The 15,273-nt window shown below is 46.7% G+C and overlaps 1 protein-coding gene across 1 annotated transcript in view; it reads left to right on the forward strand.

The window, feature by feature from the left end:
• Positions 1-856: 856 nt before the first annotated feature.
• ADAMTS2 (ADAM metallopeptidase with thrombospondin type 1 motif 2) overlaps positions 857-15,273 on the forward strand; it is a gene marked incomplete at both ends in the record, with an annotated part of 164,346 nt that continues 149,929 nt past the window's right edge. Inside the window, 4 exon segments of the mRNA XM_079542544.1 lie at positions 857-886; positions 890-933; positions 935-1,086; positions 1,974-2,335. Of these exon segments, the coding sequence (XP_079398670.1) occupies positions 857-886; positions 890-933; positions 935-1,086; positions 1,974-2,335 (588 nt within the window).

Raw genomic sequence — 15,273 nt, forward strand, 5'->3', positions numbered from 1 at the left:
ACAGCAAGAGCACAGGAAGGGCTCTTGGGATTCTGCAAAGTTAAAGAATAAAATGATGAAAACAGCATGTGATCCTGATAATGTAGCAGCTGAGTAAATATATACATTATCTGAAAGGAATAAGCGGTATGGCATTTATCCTGGCCATATGGAAACAAATATAACTTGTTTTTTTCCATAAAGGCCACTCTTCATTATTTAATTATTTTTACAAATCTTCTTCTATATTGTATTTATAGTGTTCCTGAACACTTCCAGAGCCTCTCTCTCCATTTTGCAGATATTTGAGATAAGATGGTAGGATGGCTTTGCAGCAAGTCATTTCAGCCTTCTGTGCAAACAGTCCAAATAATTTCCCCCTTGAAATTGCTACTTAGGGCAAATTATTCTCCAAGTGAGGACCCGTGACGCGGTTTCTCGGGCCGCCGGCACTTTTTCCAGCCGTTCCTCGCTTCCGACGGGTCCCCCCCCGCCTCCGGCTCAGCTCCCTCGGGGGTGCCCGAACCGCTCTTCTCCCGGCTCCCGTTCCCACGTGAATTCACCGAGAGCGGCCCGCACCGGGCGGCACCGCAGCCCCTGCCCCCACCCGCCGCCCCGGGGCACCCGCGAGCCCCGCACCCCGAGCCCCGAGGCGGGCGGAGCGGGGCGGCTCGGAGCCGCGGGGCCGGGCAGGGCGGGCAGTCCCCGCTCCCCTCGGGCCGGCTGCGCCGTGTGGCAGCTCCTCTGTCAATCAGCCTGACTTCACTCCCGCACGCCCTGTGCTTCCAGTATTATACCCCCGCCGCCTCCTGGTGTCTCTGCTTCGCTGCGAGCCGGGAGCGCGGCCGCCACTGCCGCTGCGGCTGCGGCTGGGCGAATGCGCGGGCGGCGGGGCGCGGGGCAGCGCTGAGCGGCGCGGAGAGGAGCGGAGAGGAGCGGAGCGGGGCCGCCTCCCTCCCTCCCGCCCCGGCTGTGGGCAGCCCCGGGGCCGCTCCCCGCCTCGGGCCGGCAGCGCCGCGATGGAGCCTCCCGCGGGGTTCGCTTGCGTCCTGCTCTGCTGCGCGCTCTGCCTGCCCGCCGCTGCCCCGCGGCGTCCCGGGCACAGAGGTAGGTGCGCGCCGGGTCCCGCTGCCGTCCGCCGCCTCCGGGCTCCTCGCTTCCCCCTGCCTCCGCCGGCCGGTGCCGGGCAGCCCGCCCGTCTCAAGTCGCGGCTGCGAGCCCCGCGGTTTGCCGCTCCTCTCGAACTTCTTCTACGGGCGCTTTTGCCGGGTTTCCAGTTGCGAGCGTCGGGCGAGGACGAGGACCGGGATGGGGACGGATACGCGGACGGGGGCGCGGAGCGTCGTGCCCGCAGCCGTGCCGCAGCCGCCCCTGCCCGCCCTGCGCGGGGCAAGGCTCGGTCCCGGAGTTCCCGGTGCGGGACGAAGCGCACGGCAGCTCGTCCGCCTGCTCCTCCTCTCGCCGCCTCGGCCGCCGCCGCCGTCCCAGAGTACCCGGGCGGCCGCCGGCACCGCTGCCGGTTGCTGCCCGCGGTGTCCCCGTCCCCAGCCGGCCCATCCCCGCCGTGCCGCGGGGATTTCGAGCGACACGCGGCCCTTACGGGCTTGCAGTCCGCGCGCCGGGTCCTTCCCCTGACCCCCCGAGCGCTCCCGGCACGGCTCCGCGCCCTCTGAGCGTCTCCGCCCGGCCGGGAAGCCCCGCCGCTCTCCGGGGGCTGCGCTGCGGGTCTCGAGACTCCGCTGCGTGGCCGGGAGCGCGCGGTCCCGCGGGCGGGCGGGCTCGGGCAGCTGTCCGCTGCTTTGGGGAGCAACGGCAAGTTTGAATGAACTCTGCACGCTTCGTGCTTGCTGGCGAACCGAGTGCTTGTACAGGGCAGTGTCCGTTTGCCTTATGTAAGTGTCTGCTGTGCTAATGAATAATGGAATAAAAATCCAGCGGCATCAGGACGTGTTTAGGTCCAGTATCTCTCTCCTCTCGTATCTCTCCCTGCAAAGATCCCATTCTGAGGAATATAGAGGAGTACAGCCTTGTCATCCCCACCAGCACCGACTCAGAGGGCAGGTTCCTATCCCACCTGGTGTCCGGACCGCCAAGAGCACGCTTCAGGAGAGCTGCGGACGACTTGCAACGTGAAGCAGCAAATGAGCAAATATTTTATAATGTCACTGTTTTTGGAAGAGAGTTTCACTTCAGGTTGCGGCCAAACTCCAGGCTCGTGGCCCCTGGAGCAACAGTTGAATGGCAGGAGGACTCGGATGAGACTCGCATCGAACCTCTCTATGGGAATTGCCTCTATGTTGGGGATATCACTGATCTGCCAAATGCTTCAGTTGCTATCAGCAATTGCGATGGGTTGGTGAGTTACTTTTGTTATTATATCTAAGATAATTACATTAATTTTCTAAGTATAAAATGTGTGGACTGCCATAAACTCACACCTCATATGGTAACTGTGAATGCAAATTAACTAATGTTCCCTTGTGTGGGAATAGCTGCGCTGCACCAGGCACTGCTGTACAGACAGCAGCACTGGAAGTTGGAGCACATGCTCTGCAGTAGCTGCTCAGTAACAGAGCAGCCGAAGCGAAGATTTATGTTGATTTGTGGTAAAGTTACTTGAGGCACCTGACACCTTGGCAACAGGATGAAATGTCATGTTCTGGAAATCCTCCTCGGCTTTTCACTTCCAGTCTGCATAGGGAAATTTTAGAAGACTTGATCCTGAATAATGGGCTGGACTGCCCTGTAAACAAATTTCGTAGGTAAGGTGTGTTTCTGCCCTGGAAAAGTTCAATTTATTCAGTCTTTTTTCATAGATTGTTTGCTCAGTGAGTTTTATTGCCTCATCAAGTGATTGATGGAAAGTCTCTAAAGAGTCTGAGTTCCACAAGTGAAGCAGCTCTCTGTGATTCATTCTGCAAGGCTGTGTGTTTTAAAACTTGCTGCAGCTTTCAGTTCTGGAGTGCTTGTTTAGCAGTCAAATAATAACCGCTTGTACCTGACATCCTTAACCATTACTATCACTTGAACAGTAATTACTGCACAGAAATTCGTTAACTGAGAAAAAGGCTATGTTTTTGATAATGAACTGCTAATCTAGCCAGTATTTTCTTGCCATATCCTTTAGAGTTTGTAATTTTGAGATTACTGTATTTTAACGCATTCTATTCCCTGCATTAAAAAAAAGCAAGTATGAGTCAGTTGTGTTTCTGTTTATTTAATCATAGAAAATCACTCGCTTGCCGTGCCAAGATGATAACATGCATGGGGATAGTATGTTGGCTATCTGAGAATGGAAAGGAGTCAAATACTTTTGCCTTGACTCTTTCCTTTCCTGTCGTTTCTCCTAGCTGCATGCATTCCAGCTTGGAGAAGCAGCTTTCAATGTTCTGTTTGCTGTGCACAGCTGTCCAAGGGCAAGAGGAACACCAGTGTTGTGCAAGAAGAGCAATTTAAAAGCAGAACGTGACCCTGGAGGCCTGCCTCTCATAGGAAGCAGGAGTGCTTTGGTCTCCCTGTACCTAGCACGCATCACTTTGTCTAGGGCAAATTTTTCTTGCCCGGGGCACTGCAGCACTGGGGCGGAGCCTCGTTCCACAGCTTGAATCCACAACCTGTGTGCATGGGTCCAGTATTCTTGGTTGTGCTGTCCATTATAAGAATCAGGAGAAGATTTGGTCTGGTGTGGGAGCACGTTTGTTGTTGGCCACGTCCTTGAAGCCATACTGCAGCATTACCTCAGTATCTTTAAGCATCTGGCTTTAATGATTTCCCTGAGATTGTGCACTAAATCTGTTTGGAACAACAAATTGAACTCTGATCCCTTGGGTCCCATGTTCCATCTCTACCCATTCCATCCTAAGTTTCTCTCTTTCTTTTGGGGGGGGGGAGTTTAAAACAGGTATCATTAGAATTACTGAAACTCCAAGAAATGATACTAGCGATTCCCCAGCACTCACTGGCCAAGAACGGAAGCTGAGTGCACTTAATTCTCTCAGTTTACTTTTTCATTTGTTGTGTTTGTGAAGTATATTAAAGAGTCTCTTGAACAATATGTTGTTGACAGGACATCCTTAAGGCCCACTGGGCTGTATGTTGCTCTCAGATTTACTGGGATTTTGAATGGGAATGAACTCATCAAGAAGGTTATTCTCACTTGGTTTTGTGTCCATTTTGCTTCGCATCTTGTTTACCTCAGTGAAGAGATTCAGCAGACTCGTGCATTTTCCTTCAGCTGCCCATTGGTGCACATCCCATGGCCGAAGTTCTTAACACACCGCTTCTATTTGCAGCTCCTTCCCAGGGATGGTGCTTTCTGACAACTGATTGTCAACTGATAAGTGCTAGAGTTGTTTGTTGCAAACTTGTTTCCACCAATGCCTTGAAATGCCTGCTACTGAAGGTGCTTTGACATCTGCTTGTGCTTTTGGTGGCCTTCCAGCTTTTGCAATTGGATACGAAGGTGGAAATAATATTTGAATTAAATTTCAAAGTTTGATCTTTACATTGCAAAATTTGTTGACTGAATTTAGTTCAAGTAAGTGAATGCATCTGCCATCTTGCCAACTTCTGATGTTATTTCCTCAGAACATCCCCTTTGGTTTGCACTTAACTGCCAAATGTGTCTTATTTTCCAATTATTGTCTGAGAGGAGTCTGTCTGGTGTTGCTGGTGTTGCCAAAATGAGAGGCTGTTGGAATGGAGTTATATGTAAATAGTAGATCTGCGAACAGATTTTTGAACTGTACTATAAATGGCAAAGGTTTTTAATCTGCAACGGTTTGAAGAAATTAAGAGGTACAGAAAATGCATATGCAGAATTATCTGCTGCTCTGACTGAGGAGATACACATGTAGTTTGGGGCCTCTTCGTTTTCTGTAACAGAAATCAATGACGAAACTATTTCTGCTGACTTAAAAATCCAATCAGAGACAGTTGAAGAGAACTTAAGTATTCAGTCTAGGTGTTTTCAGAGTTCAGATGGATCTTTACAGATCACTGGAAAGTTAAAGCTAATCAATAGTTTTTTTGATGTGAGCTTTATCATACAGAATTTTTATGAAGGCCTTAAGATACCAACAGTCTGGACAATGTGGTGTCACCTCGATTGGTGTGGTGGAACTCAAAGTAATCTTGATCTAAGTGGGCAAAACCAACATGGGTGTCTGTGTGTGGCCTGTCAGACACTGCGGCAGACAGTGTGCTGTGAGGATGGCCTCGGGCCTTGGCCAGGTCCTTGCTGGGACACATTTGGAGATGAGGGAGCGGGCTGACCTTGGGACAGTGGAAATGCCATGAAATAAGTGAAGTCCTTCCCTTAACCCAGCAGGTGAGCCTGCTGCTGGGGACAAACTCTTTCTGCATCTGGGTTTCTTATTTTAGTAAATACCCATGCAGTGCTTGAAGCAGACGTGCACTACTTGGTTGTGAAATGTAAGAGGCATAAACTCTCTCCCAATTTCCTCATAACGTTCGTTGTTTGTGAGGCAGAACATGTGCTTAAGCACAGGCAAATGCAGGAGGATCACAGTATGAGCAATGTAGTGGTGTGGGTAATGAGCATATAATTGCTTTAAGCCTTGTAATCAAATTTATTGTCAAATTTATAGGGGCTTCTAAAAGCCTGAGGATCACAGCTTTGCGTTGGGGAGTCAGCACAATCTCACACTCTGAGGCAACTAGAAGAATATCAGCTCCAGTATGGGAATATGATTGTTAGCTTTGCTTCATTAGTGTAATTCTAATAATTCTTATAATCAGTATAAAACACAAAAATGAAAACATCAGCTGTTTAAAGACTCCATTTACATTGCCATTAAAATGGGAAGTTATTAGAAATGCATTTATAGAAAGTAAGCTTTCGAGGACATTTATGGCTGTGAGTTTTCTTACTGAACTACAAGCATTAGATTTCACGTGTTCTGTTTTGGGGTACCAAGCCACAGCTGACTTACTATTGTAACTGACATAAGTATTTCTTCTTATGGGATGAAATAGGCAGGGTTTGCCTTACAGCATTTCAGTCTCTCCTGGATGCTGCAATAACTGTTTGAGAGAAGCCTGTTCGCTGGCTGCTTGCCCAGATGCTATTTCTTCTAGAAACGCTTGGGAAGCCAGCAATACTTTTGAGATTGTTGCCCAAAACTAATTGTAGCTGTAGTACTGAGCTGACCTGGGTGGGTTCCTGGCGATGCGTTCCCTTCACTGAACAGTCATGAATCTCCAGGAACTGGCTGGCGCTTTGGCTGTTGTTAACTTAAGTGAATGTCTATCAATTGTCCCAAGACGTTATCTGTGTTATTAGTGTTTGATTTCCTGCTTTAAAATCAACTGGTTGAAATATATTTATTTTCTCTCCTCTTTCACTATTCACATGGCCTAATTTTAGACATGTAATGTAAGTTATAAATGTGGGAGCCCATATCCCAGATTCATTCAAACAGCTTTCCCAAAAGCAATTAAGACTACCCATGTGAAATGCCCACCTTTTCCCTCCTGGGATAATATTCCCTCTGTCCTTCTACTGTGTTCCCTGCACTCCTGAAGACGCTTAAACACACTGTGAAATCTGCCCTTGTTCAGTATAACCCTGCTTAACTTTGAGCATCTGCTTGGGCTCTTTGAAGTCAGTGAGCTTTAAGGTCGTATTCTTAAACACCTTCCAGATAGAGGTGCCTTCCTGAAACTGCCCACAGGGCTGACGATGGGTCGAACTCATCTTATCTGGATCCCACAACTCATCTGGGCAAAATGGTGAAGGATCTGCTCACAATGAATACAACAGAGAAGACAAACGTGCTTATATAACTGTTATTTTTCCATTTGGACATCCATCTCCTGCTTTCATATGGCTTTACAATTTAGTTTTGTTTCTGCTTTATCTGGTTTTTGGATTTCACTGGCTTGTGATGGAGCAGAAAAGCAGAACTCAAGGTAGCACAGTATTGTCTTCAAAGTCTGCTTAGGTCCAATACCTGATGGCTAAAACAGATGTCTGCTGCAAATAATTCCATTAATTCTTTTTGTACTGTAAGTTCTTAGCATTTATATTGTGATTGTGTTGCATACATTTTTAGTGGGTTAAAACTTGGCGTAGGCGATCTCTTCATCTGGGGGCTTTCCCTTAAAATTAAGAAAAAAAGTCAAGCCAAAATTGCCCTCTCTTTTTGTGTGCAATGGCAAACAGCTGTGGGCCTTTTGCTTTTGCGACAAGCGAGACTCTGATACAAGGGCAGGAGAAATGCAAATAATTCCTTCCCCTGCAGATGATTGGAGTGAGACCTCTATTAACACATATGGTCTTCCCAATTCATTTGGCTTCTCCACCTGTTTAAGCCAAGCATGGATGTCAGTTTGGAGCAGAATGAGAGTCTGCACATCGCCATTCATACACATTGCATGAAAGACCTGCATCACCTGACACAAAGCAGAGGAGCTATTTCAGTCCCTAATACTCAAGAATGTCCAGATATTTTCACAAGGCAAAAACTTTAGTTCATAATCCATCCTCTGGGTTCATGTCCCCAGCTAGCACCAATTAGTCAGCCCTTTCTGCTTTGTAAATTGCAGAGACTTTTCCTTGTAAGAATTATAGCCTGAAACACAGAGAATGTAAACACTATGATTCAGCCTCTAACTGGAGTAAATTATCCTCATTTTGCTCTCTTCAGAAGAGAATCTCTCACCAGCAAGTACTGTTTTTTTTTCTTTGCATCTTCTGCGCATGGAATACCTCGCTTACATTTATCTGAGAGCAGGGTAATTTCTGACATCGCAGAGGCGGACAGAAAATCCTCAGGCAGTCTTACCTGTATTTCTGTGGTATGCTATGGGCCTGTGGATGATACACAGGTATTTCTTTATGTCTGATTTGACCTTGGATTGTCCTCTCTGTGGGAGTACCTCAGCTGAGCTCTCTTTGACCACACAAGCTCTAGTTTTCCAATCTGAGTATTAAACAGTGCGCACCCAACAGCATGTGCCTAATGGCTCCTTCTACTTTCCACCTCCAAAGACCCAAATATAGTAACTAATTTTGATAAGGTCATAATTACTTTCTGGCATAAAGAGAATGTCTGTTTTGAGAAGTCTGTCCCTGCTCAGCTTTCAGAGGTGTGTCCTTCAAGCAGGCTGTTAGCTGTCCTAGTGCCACCTCACTGCTTCCTCGTGGCATGGAAAGGCGTTCCAATGAATTTAGCAGTACGGATTTCTTCCAGTAGCAAGACATTCCCACACTGGAATGATATATACACCTTTTGCTACAGGAAGTTGAAAATGCATGTTTGGATCAACCACAAGACCAGCAGTTACGTGGAGCAGGACCTCTCCTGCACGGAGCACACAGATGTTCTATTTGACCCATTTCTGAGCACTTCTTATTTACAGTGGCTGGTGCTTTGTAAGCAGGTCATGCCATTACTTAATTGCACATTCAGCCAGGACGTTTCTCATACCGGGTCTGATTAAAACAGAGAATCAGGGAGCAGTTCTTCAGTCTCCTGTAGGAAGGTGCACAAAATTGCATTCTGTTGTTTTTCCCCTGGGAAGAGCTTTGCTGTGCACATCCTCTTTTTCGGATCGCCGTCTCCTTTTATTGCTTTCGTTCTTCCGAGGTTTCAATAAGTTCCTTAACACATCACATCTGGTTTCTTTAGCCCCTTTATCTGTGTGTGTGCTTTAAATTCATCTTTATTTGCAGACTTTTGACACAGCGGGTTCCAGTTTTAATGGTCTGCAAAGTGAAAGGCCTACATTTCACACGCTATTTTCAGCTCTGTTCCATTAAACGGTAACAGTGAAAAGAAGAGCATCCTCCTCAAGTGCTGAAGAGAGTGTTGCTTCCTCATCCCTAAGTCCCAGTCTCTGCTACAGATCTTCTGAGTTATTCCCAGATCTCAAAATGGGGGGTACTTTCCTCAAACCTGAAGTTCTTGGAGTCACAGATGTGAATTTCACCATTATTTTTTAAACTTTTTCATCTGAGGGTCTGTTTTCTATTTAAAACAAGTGCTGTAAGGAGGAGTTTTTCTCAAGGGAAAGACACAGGAAAATCAGTCATATTTCTTGAATTCTCAGAATCCACCAGCCCAGTGAAAATCAGTCTGGATGTACGCTTAGTGCCCCAGCTATGTCACTGCTGATCAGCATTTGCTTCACTATATTCTTTCTTACTATCTTCGTTTAGGTAGAATTTTACAGGGTTTTTTTTTTCCTTTTTATTTTTTGCTGTGTTTGTCACCTCTTTCTTCAAAGTAAATGAATAATGGTAATTCTTCATGTGTACATCTCTCCATGGGCAGCTCAAAGGCTGAATCTGCTCTGGGTCGGTGGTACTTTCTGAATCTTACGCCTTGAAAGTACAGCATTATCATTTTTTCCATTACTGTGGTGAGCTGTGAGCCACTTTAGCCCCCTTCCTCCTGTCATTCCTTTTAACTTTTCCTGTAGTTTCACCTCTGTGTTTGATTTTCACTGCATGGGCAGATCAGTTTTTTCCAGCATTTAACCTGTAGTTTGGTAGAGCTCAGGGGAGAGATTCCAATCCATTCCTACCGAAATTAGGCATGAAACCTACTAATGTTGTTACCAAAAAACACTCAGTGTCATTGCAATCCTGGTAGACAAGGCACGCCCAGAAGGACAGAGGCTCCAGGGGCAGCGCTACACTGACACATTAAACCCATAGGAGGAGTTGCTGCTTCATGTGGTGGAGGTGAACAGGGGCTTTCTGGCATCACACAATGAATGCTGTCCTCAGTACAGAATGCAGAAAGCAAAAGTAGTATGTTGAGTTCAACAGGAAAGAAAAAGCCTGCTTTCTTGTGAGTCAAAGTATTTCAAGAGCTACACATAACGGTAACCCATTGATGTTATAATGAAAATACAGAAAAATGACAGAATTTAGAATAGAAGAGGGGAAAGCATAGACTTGTCCCCAAAGGCTTGCTAATCTTGCTGCTGTTCCATCCATGTCCATAGATCAGAGCTAACAGCCAGCCCTGCCCCGAGCACAGGCATGCTGTGCGCCCCACCAGGGCCACGTGTGTGCATCTCTGCTGCGAGGAGAGGTGCTGCAGCCTTCATCAGCTGCAGGGAGACCTGCATGCGGGGCAGAGCCTGGAGCTCTGAAGGAGAAAAAGTCTGAAGAAAACGCCGAGATTAAGGATAGGTGGCAGCACAGGCTGTGGTTACTGTTTTAATAGTGGCTTTATTTGTTTAAAGCAGGACTTTTGGGTAAATCACCATCAACCAACCCATATGCAGAAGAATAAAGTTCTTGATTCTTCAGTGTTAAAACTGCTAGGCTTTTTTCTTTCCCCGAGCAGAGGAGCTGTGGAAGGAATGTGAAAGATGCTCTTTGGAAAGCATTCTGCAAACCAGAATGTATTTAAAAAACAGTCTCTGAGAAATAAATCACTACCTGATGATGAAGACAGCTGAGCTGGGCCAAGAGTCTTTCGTGTGCCAACTCTCTCTCACGTGACACGAGTTATATTGGAAGCTGGCAGCCTGTGCTGCTTGTGAGGCTGAAAATGCCGAAATATTTCCCTACACAAAGTAAGTAAAAGGTAGATAAAAATATGGCCTCAAAACTTTTCAAAACCTCTCTCTGCAGGGCATGGTGAATCTGACCTAAGTCACAATCCTGCTGTAAAGTCAAAACATCCCCAAAGACCCAGAGGCACAAATTTTATGCCGCATCAGTTCAAAACGAATAAAGCACTTAAGGATGAAGAAATTGTAGGGATGAATTTGGATTGTTTTCAGGTTTACAATAAAGCTTGAACTCAGAGTTTCCTGATTGTGTTAGGTTTCACTGTGAAAATGGCAGATCCAGCATTCATCAGGAAACCAAAGTGCTGAATAACTAAGGAGTAGCAGTGTCTGTCAGCACTGAATGTTTGCAAGAGTTAAGGCACATTAAGGCTGACTTAAGCAGTAAGTGTAAAAATGGGATTAATCAATGATGATTTATCATTCTGAAAGAGAAATATGAAACTCAGGCTGAGTAATTAATGGACAAGCAAAGAAAGAAAAGAGAACTTGCATGATGTCCTGTATTCACTGACACTCCTTTGTAGGATTTATAAATAAACTACAATAAAATTACTAGGTAGTTCACTTCAGCCCAGTTAAGGCCAACAATAATTGCATATATTCTGTAAATCACAGTAGAAGTGCCAGACCTATGAAAATACAGTATATTCTTGCTTTTCTCTAAGCAGAAAATTGCACAGTAAAAATAGATCTATGTCAATTTTTGCGTCATGGTCCATCATCATTTTGTATAAAGGACTGGAAGGTCCCATTGCAAGCAGCTGATATCTGGGCTTGTTCCAAAGCTGTTGAAGTCACTTTGGTTTCGCTGGCTTCGTTTGGATCTGCCTGGGCAGATTGATTAGCAAGGGGACATTCATGTGGGGTAAAATCAGACCATAGCTTTGTCTTTCGCTTTGTTCTCTGTGCCCTGGTGTGGTGATGGCGAAGGTGTCGAGGACAAGCTGCTGAAATGCAGCTCTTCCATTGCTTTTATATCCCACATGTTGGATGGAAAAGGGCAGAACTGCAGGCTCCTAAAACTGAAATAGCTCTGCTAAAGTTTCTTCCCCTTCTGCCTCACAGGGGAGGTGATGCATTAAGTGAGGCAGAGGGACCAGGAGAAACCCTCCTCTTGCCCATGCCAGAAGGATGACACAGTTCCAGCTGCCTTGAATTTGCAGGCTCATTCTGACAGCTCCTCTGCCTCTTTCTTCTATGAGGATGGAGCCAGGAACAAGAAAGATTTTCCTGCTTTCTGCATCTGCCCCTCTTTGCTCCCACACAGCTGGAGCTGTCCTGGGGGAAGCCACGTGGAGAGGACATTCCATGGGTAGGGCTGAAGGGAAGCACAGATCTTCCTGTCCCTGCCTGAGCTTAGCTCTGACCTCACTAACACTAGCAGCTTTACAGAAAACTCCCCAGATGCCAAACCCAGCCCTTCAATCCAAAATACCCAAATTGTGTGAGAAAGCAACATGAGAAAAGCTCCAACTGGGTGCCTGTTCAACAGGCTGCTCTGGTAGCTTGGGAATAGCTGATCCTAAACTTGCATCCAGCCAAACAGGAGTTTGCTTTCTTTGATGCAATCTTCCAGCTCCCCGGTGCCCTCTTTGAGATCCTCATGGTCTTGAGTCCAACAGTCTGTCAGTAGGTGTGCAAATCAGACATTGGCTCTATTCAGTTATATTGAGCCAGAGCTTTGCTAATACATGGCATCATTTCTCCACGGGCTTCTGGGAGCTCTGTCACTTTGCATTAGCTGAGGACCTGGCCTTATGTAATTAGATGTTTTCACACTCTCTTGGTGACATGCCTTCCTCCGACAGCCTGAATTACAGGCTATCATGGTTTGTAAAGAGATACACTCTTTCCTGAGAAGCAGAAGGATGCAGACTCAGACTGCATATGCGCTATTCAGATGAGATTTGGTAAAGGAATGTATTTGGGATTTGCTGACATACTTGGAAATAGCAAAAATGCATTGGGAGAAGTGATCCTGAGGGCTCTCAGAGTCCTTGGTCATGAAGGGCAGATGGGTCAAAGGCTCAGCTGCAAGTGCTGGGGGCTCTTACACAGAGGTTTGAGTCTGAAGGCCTAATGTCTTCCTGGCTCTGAATTACAGTGCTGACATAATTTTGGTGACGTTTTTGTGTTATCGTGCAAGCCTGTAGAAATCACAGCACCATTGGCAGAACTGTTGAATAAATGTGGTGTTAATAATGTGAAATTTATCCATGATGAATCTAGTTGGGTCTTTGAAGGGGTTTAGCTGCTTCTGGCAACGTTGTGTTCCTTTGGAAAGAGGTGTTTGCTTTAACCTGTGGAGTTAGGAAACATTCATGCTGAGGGAACCTTTTATAGTGCATTTGCACAATGGGCTCTGTGTCATCTTTAACCCAAGGATGTAATTTTGAAATATCAAATCACTGCTTGCAAGTACTATGCTATGTCCTAGCTATCCCACTGTCAGAAGTTGTTGGTTTTTTGCTCTTCTTGTTTTAATTTTTGTGTATATTCAGATCATTTGTCACTAATATTAGAGACCTATCAGGTCAAATTTAGTCCTTTTTTTATCTCTTCTGCACCACAAATTCCATTACTTTGACTTCATATAACACCAACATTTGCAAGGAGTTTTCTAAATCCCAAAATTTTGATTTTCTGTTAGGACATCACATTCACATTAATTAAAAGAGGCAGAATCTCTTACATTGAGGCTGCTTAGTGAGTTATGGGCTATTGGTGACCAATTGTGAGATGCTTTAAAGCATCCTTGGAAAGAATACTGAACACAGACTGACCCCAGACTTCCTGTAAGTCAGTTCTAATCTCTTGCAGGTCCTCTTATGGAGGAGTTGTTAGCACTCAAGGAGGGCAACATGGATTAGAAAGTGCTGGAACACTCTGTCAAAATGTTCGCTTAGAGAGGCTTTGAGATTGCATTGAGGACCGTGGTGGAGCTGCACTTTTGACTACTTCTAATTAACAGAAGGTGACCTTACAGCCTTGCTGTGATGCTGCAGTGCCCTGAGGGAGCAGAATGCAGTGAAGGAAACACACGTGGAGCATCTTGTCATGGCACAGCCAGATGAAGTCCTGTTAAACTTCAGGGTCTTTTCGGGAGCCACCCAATGAGTATCTCCATGGGTGTTCTGTCTTAAAAGTGAGACAAGCCTCATCATTGTGGCATTGTGGCATAGAAAGGGTGCAGGCTGCCTAAAGTTTGATAATAGCCCTGCTGGTGCTCGGTACTGCTTTCCATCAGCTTTCTTAGCATCTGTGTGAGGAGGCTCTGCCTGTGCTTCCCAGCCTCATAAAGTGGTGGCAGTGGGGTCAAGGCAGAGAGACAAAAGTGGGCAGGCAGCTCCCTTTGGTTCAGACCCCTCAGGTACTGATTATGGCTCATAATATCACCAGGAACCTGGCTTAGTCCCCAGTAAAGAGATTTATTTTTCTGTTCCTGTTCCTGCTGCATTTGGCCACGACTCCAGAGGACAGCTCCACAGAACAATACGGTTCATTCTGGGGATAGACTCACTCTATAAGGGTAATCCAATATACTATTCATAATTTTTGGCACTTCTTGAGACATGGAAGAACAGAAACATGAAGGCAGTGGCAGTGGGCAGCACACTGCAGTGGCTCAACTAGCCCTAATTGTTGTATTTTTCATGGGTGTGAAAGCAGCTTTCTCCTTGTGATCAGTTCTCATCCCCTCCATGGAGCCAGGGACCTTCTCGGCATCATTCCTCTACAGAGGAATGCACAGCAAATGGCCATCTTTGAAACTGCAGCCAAGGGGTGGTGAGTGTGATCCACCATAGCTAAAGGGTTGGGATCCCAGAGCTGCACGGATTGTCTGAAAGCCTCGCTCCCCACCGACCGTACGGAGCTGGTGCACTGCACTGCTCGCCCTTTTGTGGCTGCAAATATTTCCTTCAGTGGAGAAAATGTGCTGTGGTTCCTGTGGAGGAGTGTGGCACTGAGAGCAGCAAGGAGGTCACGTCCCTGCGTGTGCTGTGGTGAGAAGGAGGGCTGAGGAACAACAGAGGCCAAAGGGAGCACAGCCAGAGGCAGCAGGTCAGCGTTAGCAGAGGAGATGCTGAGCCTGGCGCTGGAGTGCCGAGGTGATAAGAATAGCTTATGAGGAGACCGTGCTGCAGGAATGGGCAGAAAGCAGTGCTATTTTTGCCTATTTACAACAAAATCCTTGTTCAGCAAATATTCCCCTCCAACAAGTCCATCCGGAAGGGAGAAGGAAGCAACAAGCCATGGCCTCATTTATCCCAACTGCGTCTGCAGGACAAGGCTGGAATAATTACTGCACTCGAGAGCAAACTGAACTCGGTGCATCTCACCTTCAGGTTCCCGCGATGGCTCAGGGTGAGTGCAGGGAGGTGGGAGCAGAGCTCTGGAGCCACGTGCTGGTGTCACTGCTGTGCCCACCAGCTGCAGGAGTGTCCCCTCCTGGGCTGCACTGATTGATTCCATGGGAAGGGGTCGTGGCCACAGCCAGGAGGGTCTGCAGCACCACACGTCTCATCTCTGTTAGCATTCTGCCACAGCTGCTCTCAGGGAAGTTGTCTCCAGGTCTGCTGTGCTGCCAGCCTGGGCTGGTGTAAAATAACACCCCCCCAAATCGACAACAGGAATTTCTTTTATTTGGGCTTTGAGGAACGTAAAGAAGTATTCTGTAACCCTGCAGCAGAGTCAGCACTGGATTGATATGACTTCTGAACGTGATTTCTGTGGTCA

The sequence above is a fragment of the Tetrao urogallus genome (assembly GCF_951394365.1).
Source record: "Tetrao urogallus genome assembly, chromosome: 14".
Classification (NCBI taxonomy): Eukaryota; Metazoa; Chordata; class Aves; order Galliformes; family Phasianidae; genus Tetrao; species Tetrao urogallus.